Source organism: Fonsecaea monophora (assembly GCF_001642475.1).
Source record: "Fonsecaea monophora strain CBS 269.37 chromosome Unknown Scaff22, whole genome shotgun sequence".
Classification (NCBI taxonomy): Eukaryota; Fungi; Ascomycota; class Eurotiomycetes; order Chaetothyriales; family Herpotrichiellaceae; genus Fonsecaea; species Fonsecaea monophora.
Window position 1 is genome coordinate 246,649 of NW_019173953.1, and position 14,531 is coordinate 261,179.

The 14,531-nt window shown below is 53.4% G+C and overlaps 3 protein-coding genes across 3 annotated transcripts; 2 read left to right on the forward strand and 1 right to left on the reverse strand.

Annotated features, from left to right (window-relative positions):
• Nucleotides 1-1,840: 1,840 nt before the first annotated feature.
• On the forward strand, nt 1,841-8,309 carry AYO21_04145 (hypothetical protein; the record flags this gene model as incomplete). Its single annotated transcript, XM_022654118.1, has 5 exons — nt 1,841-2,192; nt 2,256-5,304; nt 5,899-6,194; nt 6,259-6,446; nt 6,537-8,309. 5 exons carry the CDS (start codon nt 1,841-1,843, stop codon nt 8,307-8,309), a joined length of 5,658 nt encoding a protein of 1,885 aa, XP_022513633.1.
• A 1,143-nt stretch (nt 8,310-9,452) lies between these two features.
• AYO21_04146 (hypothetical protein) lies at nt 9,453-10,594 on the forward strand (the record flags this gene model as incomplete). Its single annotated transcript, XM_022654119.1, has 2 exons — nt 9,453-9,580; nt 9,718-10,594. The coding sequence occupies 2 exons, from the start codon at nt 9,453-9,455 to the stop codon at nt 10,592-10,594; spliced, it is 1,005 nt and encodes a 334-aa protein (XP_022513634.1).
• A 910-nt stretch (nt 10,595-11,504) lies between these two features.
• Nucleotides 11,505-13,893, reverse strand: AYO21_04147 (hypothetical protein; the record flags this gene model as incomplete). Its single annotated transcript, XM_022654120.1, has 4 exons — nt 11,505-11,557; nt 11,617-13,233; nt 13,296-13,823; nt 13,887-13,893. The coding sequence occupies 4 exons, from the start codon at nt 13,891-13,893 to the stop codon at nt 11,505-11,507; spliced, it is 2,205 nt and encodes a 734-aa protein (XP_022513635.1).
• Between the last annotated feature and the right edge of the window lie 638 nt (nt 13,894-14,531).

Genomic DNA, 14,531 nt, shown 5'->3' on the forward strand with positions numbered 1-14,531 from the left:
AATCTATCTTGTCTTTTTTGGGGGGCCATTCAGTGAGAGTATCGGCCGTGGTAGCCACCGCAGAGGACGACCCGTCATACAGAGGTCCTGTTCCGCCGTGAAGAGGCGACACCTGAGGGTGCAAGTACAATTGGACGAGATCTCCGGTCCTCAAGTGCATCACTTGAGCCTCCCCAATGCTCACAGAGGATTCACAGGACAAGCCCACTTGTATTATAGGTAGAACCGAGGGCCTTGTCTCGTGTGACAAGAGCAATCTCGAGAAGTCGGACACTCCCACGGGATCCTGTGTCCTGAATACTTCCCACGGACTAAGACAGCAAGCACGGACCCTAGTGCTGCTGTGACAGGTCGACGTTGGCCCTTCTTACCACATCCTGAGATCGATTAGCGAGTAACGTGTAGCCCTCCGCAGTGGCAGACAGTTTAGATACTGGGTCGCTTATGTGCGAATTCGACGTTGGTTTCAACAATTCCCTTACAATTCAAATCACGTCTTGCACGCTATCACTCCGGTCAAAGTGGCTCGAGAGAAAAAAATGACATCAAGAAAAACGACGGTGGGATTTAGGTGATACAGGACATCCCACATCACCCTTTACGGTTATAGGTAGGTAAATGACTACTTGAGATTGGATTCGGTCTGCTTGCCCACGTGTATGTTGGCTGTGATAGTGGTATCAAAAATGCCTCATACTGCAGTTTACTTTTTTCTTTCTCCTTCCTGGAATTGCTGTTTGACTTGCAGGTTTTGTGGGCATGATCCTTCTCCGGCAGACACCCTGAAGGACTTTTTCACCGAATCCCGGAGCCCATCATCTTGTGGATCTTCCCAGGGACTCTTGGTGCGACGATGGAAAAGGGATATTGCACGCGGCCTTTGGCCAGGACCAGAAGATCAACGAGGAGCTGGAGGGAATGCATACTCGTATTACGAAATCCTGCTTTCGCACGGGCGTTGTGTGGACTTTGGCTAATGGAAAATCTGCCTGTCGCCAATCCCCAGTTTTGCCCACTGTCTCCAAAGACTAAATCGTGGACTTGGATGGAGGTGTGTTGCTCAAGAGTGCATCCACGATCCTCTCATTTGATATGGAGATGAGCGTGAAAAGCTGACCAGGTCCGAGACCAATGGCTCGCGTCGCACGCAGAGCATAGCCACGCCAGACACGCTAGGACTGGTCGAGCGCTGGACGTTGCCGAATACTGAGTTTTCGCAAGCAGAGTTTGGGTGGCTCTGACTGCCAAACTCACCCTGGATACGAGGACACGGAGGAGTTTCCCGGTAAGACGGAACAGAAGCGTTCTGTGGCATCTAAGCCACTTCAGGCAACATTGTTCAGGTACGTTCCTCCTGCGTCCGAACTTCTCTATTGCGCTCCACCATCCCACCACATCATTCCCATCTTTCCAGCCTTTGACTTGCCTTTTCTCGTTAAATTTGAGGCATTTTTGTCCCTGGCTCGTGCATGATAATATTATTCACCCAGATCCTGTTTGGGACTTCTCCATATTTCCCCTGTTCATCGGTTTGGGCTGTGGGGCCCGTGCGCCTTTGTTAGCTTTGTCGCCCTGGATGCACTGGCCATTCATTCCATGGGCGTTGTTGACCTCGCCAAATTCGCGCAGCTCTACCTTGCTCATCTGCATAGTTTACCGAGAGGAAGCTGGAGGAGCCATGCATGTGCTCCCAGCCATGGAGCCAGCGCATATATCAAGGTAGGTCAGAGCAGGAGTTTCCCTTCCACACATTGCGGTTTCTTCCCACCTCCCACCTCTCCCTCCCAGCCCTGCGTCCAGCTCGTATCTCCGGCAAAACATTGCCTTGAATCTTGTCAACATGGCCGTCACAGACGATATGGGCGACAGCACTGAGAAGGCCACTGTGGTCGTGGAGGCGTCCAACCACGACGACGAAGACCTTAACCCTAACCTCGCAGCAAAACGCCGTATCCGATACATGGACGATGACGAGGAGAACGGTGGTCCATCTGCTGCCACCGACATTGGTCATCCATTGAAGAGGCGAGGCTCGACCTACTCTGTGCATTCGCTTTCCAGCGTTCGCAGTGGACAACGTACCATCGACCCGTCCATCATCCTGCCAGTTCAATATCGTACACTCAGCTATGATATCACCAATGTCAAGGCAATAGAGAGTGCAAAGAATGCCCGTGAGAAGGCTGCGATTGGTGAGAGAGCCATGATATCTTCTGCATATCTGGAGATCGACTAACCGCTCCCCTTTCTTCCAGATGTGGGAGGGCTTGAGTGGCATCTACTCACCCTCCAAGAGATTTGCAATCGATTAAATACCTCCACCGATACTGGTCTGTTGCCCGCGGCCGTCAAAGAAAAGCTTTCACAATATGGTCGCAATGTGCCTTCCCCTCCGCCCTCGAGGTTGGCCCAGAAGCTGTTCGGCTACTTCTTTGGAGGGTTCGGCTCTATTTTGCTAGGCGGCAGCATCCTCGTCTTTGTCTCTTGGAAACCCCTGGGTCAACCGCCAGCTGTGGCCAATCTTGCTCTGGGTATCGTTCTCGCCGCAGTCTTCTTCATCCAGGCAGCGTTCAATGCCTGGCAAGACTTTTCGTCGTCCAGGGTCATGAACAGTATCACAGGCATGCTGCCTGAGGCCTGCCATGTTCTACGCGATGGAAGCAAGCAGACAATCCAAGCGCCTGACGTTGTCCCAGGTGACGTCCTCTACTTCAAAGCGGGTGATAAACTGCCAGCCGACATTCGGTACATAGATGTCTCCACCGACGCCAAGTTCGATAGGAGCATCTTGACAGGAGAATCGTTCCCGTTGGCCGCCGTCACCGAGTCCCACGAGCCCAATTATCTCGAGACAAGATGTATCGGCATGCAAGGCACTCACTGTACTTCCGGCAGTGGGGTTGGCATTGTGGTGTCTACCGGCGACGATACCGTCTTTGGCCACATTGCCAAATTAACCAGCCAGCCCTCAACTGGCAGGACAAATCTGCAGAAAGAGGTGCTGCGCTTCGTCTTCATCATTGTCGGCTTGATGGTCTTCATGAACATCATCGTCATTGCGGTTTGGGCAGGGTATATCCGACACGCACACCACAGCTACATCAATGTCCCGACCCTCATTGTTGACATTGTCAGTGTGGCCATTGCGTTTGTCCCCGAGGGCTTGCCTATTGCTCTCACAGCGTCGCTCACAATCACGGCGAACATCATGAAGAAGAACAATATTCTCTGCAAGTCACTCAAGACGGTCGAGACGCTTGGGTCTGTCTCCGTCCTCTTGTCTGACAAGACCGGAACGTTGACCAAGAATCAAATGGTGGTGACCGACTGTCTTGTCGGGTTCAGTACCATGACCGCCGAGGAAGCATCTCAAGACATGGCGGGAGGAGACACCAGCGACAAATCAAAGAAGGCCGCACTCCAACAATTGCGCGTGTTGTCGGCGGTCTGTAACGCTGGGGAGTTTGACCCTACCACGATTCACTTGCCTCTTGCCCAAAGAAAGATAATCGCAGATGCAACCGATCAAGCTATCTTGCGACTCTCGGAGTCTCTTGGTCCTGTCACGCAGTCCCGCGACATGTGGCGCAAGAGATTCGACCTGGCGTTCAACTCGAAGAACAAATTCGCATTGAGAGTGGTTTCTCCCGAGAACGCATCGGCAATTTCGGCGACTATGAGTGCCACCGAGGCTGGTTCTTTCAATGCTGAACGCGACCTGCTGTTGATGATCAAAGGTGCCCCGGACATCCTCCTTCCCCGGTGCACGAGATATGTCGGAGAAGATGGCGGCATCTACAATCTGGACGACGGCATTCGATCAACCATGGAAGCAACTAAAGATGCATGGTCTAGCCAGGGAAAACGGGTGCTTCTCCTTGCCCGCAAACATCTTCCGGCGGGCATGCTGCAATCGTCGCCCAATGACAATACATTCGAGGCTGAAGCCCTACGACACGCCGGGGCCGGACTCACTCTGATATCGATGGTGGGGATTGTCGATCCACCGAGAGACGAAGTGCCGAGTGTGATACAGACCCTTCGCCGTGCAGGGATCCGCACAATGATGGTCACCGGCGACTTCAAGCTGACCGCCCAAGCCATCGCTCGGTCATGTGGTATCATCACCGTCGCCGACAATGAAATCCACTCGGTTGAAAACCTCCCTCGGTTTCCCCCCACGGACGTTGTCGAGAAGAAACGTCAGAAAAAGTCGAATCGGCTGCCCTCGGAGAACAAGGCAATCGTATTGACGGGCCCCGACCTTTTGACGCTTCTACCACACCAATGGACCACCCTGACGACTCAGTACAGCGAGATTGTCTTTTCACGCACCACGCCAGATCAGAAATTGCGCATAGTCAGGGAATTCCAATCCCAGGCTTTTGTCGTGGCCATGACTGGGGATGGTGTCAACGACGCGCCCAGTCTCAAACAGGCAGATATCGGCATTTCGCCGGCTTCCGGGTCTGACATTGCGATCGAAGCCTCCGACATGGTCCTCTTGGGTTCGTTTTCTGCCATCCCGGAGGCTGTCTTGTATGGCCGCGTGGTTTTTGACAACCTCAAGAAGACCATCGCCTATCTCCTGCCTGCTGGCTCATTCTCGGAGTTCTGGCCCGTCATGACGAGCGTTGTCTTCGGTCTCCCTCAGGTCCTCTCCAGCTTTCTCATGATCATCATCTGCTGTTTCACCGACTGTGTCGCTGCTACAATGCTGGCGTATGAAAAGCCTGAAGCCAATGTCATGCTGCGGCCCCCGCGAGATATTCACCGAGATCGTCTCGTGGATTGGCGGCTGTTGCTTCAATCGTACGGCTTGGTCGGTATGTTGGAGTCGACCTGCTCGTTCGCAATGAGCTTCTGGTACCTGCAGCGCCACGGCCTCCCCTTCGGCACGCTCTGGTTCTCCTTTGGCAACATCCCCATTCCGGCGGGCCAGACCGAGGACGACGTGTCGTACCATCTGACCGTGGCGAGCTCTATCTACTTCGTCACGCTCGTGGTGATGCAGTGGTTCAACCTCATGGCCTTGCGAACCCGCCACCTCTCCATCTTCTCGCACCCGCCCATTTTCAACCACAAGACACAGAACCTGCTTCTTTTCCCGGCCATTCTATTTGCGCTCGTCGTCGCATTGATATTCACCCTTATACCTGATATAGACTACCTTGGGTGCGATAAAGTCCCTGTGGAACACTGGTTCATCCCCATGACGTTTGGTGTTGGACTGTTGACTTTGGACGAATTGAGAAAGATGGTCGTGAGAAAGTATCCTCGTGGCATTCTGGCGAGGTTGGCATGGTAAGAGTCAGATATCTTGGGGGATCGAGAAACCGTGTCTCACTGTTGCGCCGTGCATGAAAAGAACAGGATAATCGGTGTCCAGTCCGTTTACATTATGGCTGTAGAGATAGCAGATAGCACCTTCCGCCCTGGTCACTGTCGAATGTCTGCTGTCAACGTACATAGATATCGTTAGTGAGCCTTGACACAGACCTCATTTAAAGTCGACGCACAAGACATGCAGGACAAATTTGACTACCTGTGCTACCCGTTGAAGACGAGATAGGAATTGCGCAATATGCATCAAATGCTGCGCCGGAATTATCCGGTCGATGAGATAATGTCAACACCGCAATCCTCATCTGCCAGCATCTTGCTTCTCTTAGAAATTACCACCCCTACCCATGTCCTACCAGTCAGACTAAGAGGTAATTGCTATCCTTGTCCCCGGGAATACCCACTCCAGAGCTCTGTCATCACTGCGTCTCCGCAAATGTCCGTAATCTGCGATATATGTGGTGATTCCATTCCTCAAGAACGGACATTCTACCACTGCTCGGTCTGCCGCAGCGGAGACTTCGCCATCTGTGAGAGATGCTACTCGGAGAACAGGCGATGCGAGGATGGCGACCACGTCCTTCTACATTGCAGGGTACAGGGCGACGCCGTTGTGGACGCCGATACCCAGAACCTGATCCGTTACTTCACCTATAGCAACTGCCCGGGTTGTTCTTGGGAGAAGAACGGGAAGCCTCAGGACGACGACAGTCCTTTTCATTATGAGCCGTTTCCAAACGACTCGTACATCAGAGTTATTGATCTCTTCCCAGGACCGGATGACAAGCCTCTGCGATACGCTCTGCACTACACTCGACTAGATTCGCTCTCGAGGGCTCAGTATATAGCCAGTGGGTTCCCACCCAGTCGTGGTGCAAGCTCCCCTTGAAACTGATATGAAGATCTTCCGTCAAGTCAGCTACGTTTGCGGCGATGTGAGCAACAAAGTACCTTCCTACTGCAATGGCAAGAGACTCGACATCTACGTGACCCTCGACAAAGCCCTGCGCAAATGGAGGCGCATTGAAAAGCAGAATTGGCTTCGGATATGGGCAGATGCCATTTGCATCCAACAAGACAATAATCAGGAAAAGTCTGCCCAGGTAGGTACAGCCAAGATGCACGGCTTGTGAGAGGCGGTTTCATCTCTTGGATTGGCTGAGAGCATTGATTTGATCTGATACCGAGAACAGGTCGCTAATATGCACGAAATCTACCGCCATGCGAACCAGGTGTTTGTTGATCTCGGCGATCCACCCGAAGGGGCTGATGTCGCCATGCAAATGATAAGAGATGCATCTAAGAGCTTTGATGACCGCAACAAATCTCTGGCGCAGCCGCACAGTGTTGCACCAGGTCCAATTCATTCGCAGCAGCTTCGGAAGACTGACATCACCATGGACCAGGCTCTGGCATTAACCCGGTTCTCTGAAATGGCTTGGTTCAAGCGTCTTTGGGTGATTCAAGAAGTCTGCCTCTGGGATGTGTACCAGGCTTTTCCGCCGACAGTGCTCTGTGGTGACCACTCCATCAAGTGGATTGACCTCGTCAGTTCATCGACGCAGTTCGGCTTGGCTCCTCTGCAAATCATCGACGACCCCGCGGTTGTGACACCGGAACTCAGAGGCGCCTTTATCGAGAGCACAGGCTGGAATCCCGTACCGGTGGCCATCTTCCTGGAGTACTATAAGATCATATCAAAGCAAGGTCCTGCCCAAAACCTTCACTGGTTTCTCCATAGATCGTGGTCGCAAGAATCCACCAACCCGGCTGATAAAGTCTATGGACTACTCGGCCTCGTCAAAGACCAATATCACGTTGTTCATTCGAGGGCAGCTGCCACAAACGTGCAGCCGGTTAGGCATTTGAAAGACGTTGATGGTAAAAGAGAAATTCGAGTTGATTACGACCTGCAGTTGCCACAGATCTACGAGGACATTGCACGACTTACCTTGGCAGAGGAAAACTCCCTGGACATGCTCGCTGATGCCGGTTGTGGCAAGTCACGGAAACAACCTGGTCTGCCTTCGTGGGTACCGGACTGGAGCAGCTACCCTAAAGAGCCAGCATTGCTGTTGTCATTCGGACTAGCAGCAACGGCCAACTACCGAGCTTCTTCGGGAACAAGACCAGTCCTGCCTACTGCCTGCACTCCCGGAATGCTCGAGGTTGATGCATATTTCGCCGACAGAGTGCTTATGGAAGCTGCCCGAGCTGGCGGAGAGACCGACGTGGTCGAAGTAGCCGGGAAGGCCGACCTACAGTCACATCGCATCATCAGCATGAAACAGCACCTCTTGAGTCTCTGGTGGTGTTTTGGGGTCAAATTCAACACCTACCCCACGGGACAACGCCCGTTCGATGCCTTCTGGAGGACGCTGATAGCAAACAGAGCTATCTCAGGCCAACAACTTGCTGTCCCGCCAGCAGGATTTGCCGAAAGCTTCCTCATGGCGTATCCTGAGATTCTCGAGGTTGAGATCAAGGACGAGAAGCCGGCGTGCATCTGTCCTGAATGGGCACTTGCGAAAAACCAGAAGCACGTCAGTTCCAGCAACTCAGATGATAGCAGTATCGGTGGCCTCGAAGAAGGGGAAAGGCTTCTCCCTGCTCGAGATAGATATCCTCGTCCGGGTGAATTCTTCGGGAATGAGCAGCCAGCTTATGGAGAGCACTACAATGTCGCCCTTCGACGGTCAGCCGTCGGTAGGCGATTTTTTAGGACGCAGAAGGGCTATATGGGCATAGGGCCAAAGAATGTCACCAGAGGCGACCATATCGTCATATTGAAAGGAGGCTCGTTACCATTTGTACTGAGGGAATCGGATGCTGGTGATGTTGGTGGCACGCCAGCCTTCACCCTCCTTGGGGAAGCGTACGTGCACGGTCTTTCCGACGGAGAGATATTCCAAGACAGCAAGGATCCCGAAAATCACCCTAACTGGAAAAGGATCATACTGAGATAATCTGTCAACGCTGTCCCCAGCTGGCCGCCCCTCTTATAGATCCCTGTCTCGTCCTCGGCCTCAGCCTTGTCAACCCGTGTCTGAATCACGTGGGCTCGAATACTGACCCCCTTTGTTGCCAGATTGGGTCTAGCGCGGCCTCGGAGGGACACGACCTGAGACGCGAAGGTCAACCTCCTCACGCCTCCTGCAGTCTCAGACCAACTTCTGCTGCATCTACGGTCTCAAGACACCCCCCGCATCTCGTCGTTGCCAGGCTGGCGCCTCACCCTTTAGCTGTTTTCCTAATAGACTTTGGATCCTCTGGAGCCTCATCTGCGTCACTAACTGTCTGGTCCCCGCGTCCGGTTGATGCTAAACCACGCGCTTGATCCAGTTCATCTCCCCCATCTGCCGCCATGTGCTACAGGAGTCGTGGCTGGGATCTCCTGAGCGGCGAAGATCATGTTATACTGTGGCCCAAACGGCCTGCCGTCCTCGATACTGTCACGTCATGAGAGTTTGGACATGCCTATTCTGGCACCCCCTTCCACACGATCTTGATCTGAATCTACCCGCCGAGCATGGGTCTGCGGCTCTTTGAACCAGGAGGACACCACTAGGACACCACTCTCGGATACCCTGTCGTCCGGGCAATTGTAGCAGACTTGGGGACTCACTCCTCTTCTTTCAGTAGCCTTCTTCGCCAATCTCTCGTTTGCTCTTTGTCTCCAGCATCTCCCCCCCAGGTGGGTAGGCTTGTCTTTTTTTTTCCCTTTCCTATACTCTCGTTATCATATACAAAGGTGGACTGACCCAGATCCATTCCCTTTCTCTTCTTTCTGTGGGTTCTTTTCAATTCTCTCTTTCCTTTTCGAAGGCGCTGGCGCTGAGCGCTGGACGCTATCAGATATTCTGTCTTTTTCCATTCTCTCAAAGCCCTTTTTGCGTGATACCGATCTCTTCTTTACTCGGAAAAAACATCGACGTCGATATCTCCGTTCGTGGTGCAGGACGCTACTCGTTCGCTCTCTCTCTCTCTCTCCCGCAGCTGGGCATTTTCGTCCCTTTTCAGAATCCCTTCATTCGAGTCGACGACTAAGCCCGAGAGATCCAAGATCCAAGATCGGCATCGAAAAGCAACAACCCACGCCCAATGCAACGATGCAAACTCGAGCGGTCCAAGTCATCCTGCTCATATGTTCCTTGATCTTGGCCATCATCATTCTCATAGCCTCGTCGAAATATGCGGCATGGTCACATGAGATGGTTCCGGGGGCGGGCAACTGGCTGTAAGTGGACTATCTCTGCCAATGTTTCTCTTCGCTATCAGAGAGGGATCGGGAAAGAAGTCTCCCCCCCTGGACATGATACCTTTTTTTTTTTTTTTTGTAAATGTATGGCTGTACCTAACACCCCCCTGTATTAGACCTCTGGTATTCTACGTCGGCACCATCCCTTTCATCTCCCTGCTATACACGGTCTCCCACCTGGCGGCATTACAACTCAACGGCCTTCCCTGTCCACCCTACCCCAACGGGCGTACCACATCGTCATTATCTCCGAGACTGTCACGAAACCCCCGGCCCTACGACGCCGGGTACGCGGTGACTACGACGTTTTTCATCCTGTGCGTCTCGGTCCTCCACACGCTCACGTGGTTCGCCCAAAGCGTGCTGTGCACGTCGTGCGAGCTCGCGCCCATCCTCGCGGGCCACCAGGGCCGCGTGGCGCGGTGGTGTCCGCAGTCGCGGTTCCGCGACACGGGCGACCGCGACCTGGCAAACATGCTGGGCACGCTCGCCACGGTCAAGGACTTTTTGCAGTGGGCCATGTTCGCCCTGGCGGCGGGGCTGGTCGAGTGCGCTCGCCGGGAGTGGATGCGCGCCGAGCTGGTGCGCGGACAGCACGTGCGGATGATGGGCGCCGGGGTGGACTTTGGCGGTGCCGGCGGCGGCGGCGGTAAAAACAACAACAACTCACCGTTCTCCAAGAACCCCGTCAACGGCGTGGTCGAACTCTCCACCGTCACAATCTCGGGCCCCCGCCTCGTCTTCCGCGCCGAGGAGGCCGAAGCCGCGAAACAGCGCGAGCGGGACGCCGCAGAGGCGCGACGCCGCGACGAGGACGAGGACCGCAAGCGTCGCTGGGCCAGTGGTGTCGGCCCGCTGCCGCCGCCGATACCGCCCAAGAATTCGTCGTCGGCGGGCGCAAACAACAGCAAGAAAAAGGACAATGTCTACGCCAACGGCATGGGCTTGAAGAGGAGCGGCACGCTGAATCACATGTACGAGTCGAGGGTGTAGGATCATGTCAGGATGTGAGTTTCATGTCACATATCGTGGAGAAAAGTCGTATGGGATGGGGGGATGTGGTGGGATAAGAAGGGGACAAAAAAAGATAGGGACGAGAAGGGATGAAGATGATCTTGCTACCTCCCAAGAAAAGAGAAAAAAGAACGAGTCCTGTCGTAGACATTACCACTACCACCACGTCGTTCTCTTCCTACGGGGAGTCATGGGCAGGATTTCCGGATATACTGGGGTCCTTTTCAATGGGCAAGGTGAACGGACAGTCAGACAGTTACATGGATGTTTGCACGTTTGCACGTTTGCACGAGCCGTGGTCAGAAGGGCCCGTTCATCCCCACAGCTCATTATCCAGCGCGGAGGGCACAAGGCATTAAGGCACAGGGCATCAGGCACGAGCTTCACCTGTCTCTCTACTCTGTACTAGTACATTACATTATCCTCCCCTTTTCTCTCCTCTCTCCTCTTATCTCTTCGATCATCTCCTGGTGAACATAAGAGAAATATGGTGGGTAGAGACGCACAAATCCCTCCCCACTAGCATAGCGCTGCTCTTCTTCCCCCGCTGTGGGACCTTGCTCTTTCCCATTGTCTGGCTGGCCACGAAGGCCAAGTCGATGGCAAAGGTCTCAACCCATCCTCCACACTCCATAAACTTTGCGACTGGTGTCGAAACTGTTCTGTGGCATCTTTACCCCACATCACAGCGTGTACACTGTAAGCTCGGTCTGCGAGGTGCTGGATTCGTGCTGGTGGTGGTGCTCTTCAACCATGAACCCTCTTCGAGGCCGCGAATAGAATTAGCGTTTAGTAATAACAGGGGTATTGAGAACTGAATGATTTTTTAAAGATCGAATACTCGAAATGTGGCCAAAAGAGCGAATACCACCGCCGGCGTGGGCAATGTTCATGTTTGTGTTTCTGGCGTCCGAGGTGTAGTTCTGATCGTGAGCTTGGGAACTATTATCAAAGATGTTAGTAGGCTTGTCAGCGCGCATGACAAAAGGGTATCGACTTACTGCTCATCCCATATCCCTCAGTTCTCCCTTCTCGGTCTTGGTTGTCGATCTCGACCTTGATTGCCACATTCAGGCCCCCCCTCAGCTGCGGGCCGACCGCCTCTGAGCTGATACCATCTGCAGCTAGATGTGTTGTTCCCGCCCCTTCCTCACCAGCATGTAGGTATCCGTGTCCGTCGGGCGCACCCTTGTTCGTGTGGGGACGAGATTTGCCCTTCTTGCCCGTTGTACTCACCGCAGGTGAGATCGAAGGTGGATACGCAGAGCCATTAGCGGTACCATTTGCAGGCTGTGAGTCTTCATCATCGGCAACTTCAGTGATACATGCGTAATTTCTGCTTGGCATCGTGCATTGATTCCAGTCGGCACCTTTCATCACGCCCCCTGGTTGTTTGTTGAACATCTTGAGGAGTGTCTCATCGGTATTTCCATCCCTCAAATGGTGAATTTTATTTCTCCGCGCTAGCAAGTTCGCCACAGCTCGAGGAGGTGGTTTGTTAGTGATAGCACTGGAGATAATGTTCGCCATGTATCGCGGATCTTCGACTGGATCCATGTTATCCGCAGGGTTCGAATAGAAGCGACCTAATGCTGCAAGGTGTACGTCTCCTCCGAGGATAGTGACTCGAACGGAGAAGTCTGTAGAGAGTTTCTGTAATCGAAGAACCAACTCGCGCCGTTCGGTCTTGTGGTGGCGCGCCGTGTAGTGGTCGTCCAGGTCATCCAGGAGATCAACAGAGCCATCGAACGAGTTGAAAAAGCCTCCGGCGAAGCCAAACCTCTTATTCAGCAAGCGAACGGGGGCAATCAAGGGCGATGTCAGGATGTTTTCTAGCCATGCGAGCCGGGGATATGCGATGGGCACACCAAGGAGGAGAATCAGGTGCTTTATTTCTCCATGCGCTTCCCTAAACTCCTTCTCCAGTCTCTCAAAGATCAGGTCGTACGTGTCTGGATAATTGACTTGTTTCCTTGTTCGTTCCGTCCTCGCGTCAATGCCACAGAAAGCGATGCGGCGACCCAGACGCATGTACAGGTTTCTTGATCGTTCCTCGACGTACGGGCCAGGGCGTTTGCCAACAATCCAACTTGGGTCGTCTGCTGTCCTCTTGTACACATACGTATTGTTCAGTTGACGCGGATCAACTCCTGCCGTACCATTGGAGTTAGCACCCATGGTCTTGGGCGCATCCGTGGTGAACGTTGAGACGGGTGGGGCAGTGTGATGCTGGAACAAGCAATAGTACTTGAAACTGACACCACCGAGGCCACGGAAGACAGCACATCTCATGAAATGGTCGGTGTAGGAACCGAACCCGTCAATGATGTCGTGGTCGTCCCAAATATTGATCTGGGCGATCTGAGAATTGGCCGAGGCGAAAGGTTCTGTGGAATACCATCGGATGTAGTTCTCAAAGTAGTATTTGTCGCATTGCTCCCTGAGGTCCCCACTGAAAGGGTATTCTCGCCTCTTCTTAGGATTGGAAATGGACGTCCACTCCTTCAATGGGCCCTTGACCCGGATCGAATCGTTGTAAATCTGATCACCTCCGCCGATCATAACATGGAAAGGGCGCTGCGCATGAGTGCGCAGGACATCATTCCACAAGACAGGTCCTAGATGATTCCTGTCAGTGTACCCATGCATTATCTTTCATACTCGGCCCAAAAACACTTACCTGACCAGAAATCTTCATCCGTTCCGACCGAGAATCCATTGCAGGAGTGGAACATGATGCGCATCGATTGTGTGGCAGAAGGCACTACAAACTGCCTGGACGGTTCCTTGGAGACATCGGTGAGGAATTGCATGTTTGGGATCGAGTACTGCCATTTTGCTTCGGCCTCAACTAGAGGTACCCTGAGGCTGAACCGCCAGAATGTCTTATCCGGATCCGAGTAAAGCTTCAAACCCTGTACCGTTTGCGACGGCAAAGACTTCAACTTCGTGCCAGATTCCAACGCTCCCAGGCTCTTCAGTTCTAGCTCCGGAGTGTTGTTGTTGGGTGTAGTGACGAGGAGGACGGAGCCGTGCCAGAACACATTCGAGGGCCCTTCATCGCTCATACGTTGGTAATTCAGCAGAGGGCCACAAAGGACATCGAAGTGGGAGCTGGAGTTGGTGATTTCGGGACCAGTCCCGTGGCCATCCCGCGACTCTGCGGTGCGCAGGGACTGGCCTCCGTCCGTGTTTCCGTCTGGGTGCGCTGGCAGCGGTCATGGTTAGCCAAATACGCAGGTTAGCTGGGGTCGAGGGGTATGAAGCTCACCTTCCATTGAGGGTAACAGGTCCGCTGTCCAGCAATACCAACTTGTTTGCGACTAACAATTGAATCGGCAGCTCGCTGTGCCCGTTGACGAGAGGCTAGAGGCGTTCCTTCAGTACGTTCAATACCCGAGTGAAGTGTCCACGTAAAGAGGAGAGCCAAGCTCTAGGTAGTAATAGTAGTAACACAGAGAAGAAGAATGCGGGTCGAGAGAATAGAAGCGAAATCAAGGAGAGGAAGTTGTTTACAGCGGCCACAGCTCAAAATAAATTCCGAAGGAGAGGGGAGATTTCAGAAGGATACGGGCCAGGAAATAGTAGTTTCACGAGGGGGCCAGATGTGCTAGCGATGCAATCTGATGTGTCCCTCGTGGATTTCACAATGCAGTCGATCGGTCCCAAGGTTGTGAGAGGCGTGGAGGGCTTGGCCAGACGCATTATAATTGTTTGTACTCGTACTGGGTAGGTACTCCGGACTGCGCTTTAGCTGGGTCATGTATGATGACGCCAAGGGGGTTCGCGCCCAGGCTGTACTCGTGCACACCACCCTACTCTACAGTGCTCTGCCCACTGTGGTATAGGCGTGGGCCTCAGCCCCGGGTGGATTGGAGAACGGGTTCCCTCGGCACCACTAGGCCTTACTGACCAG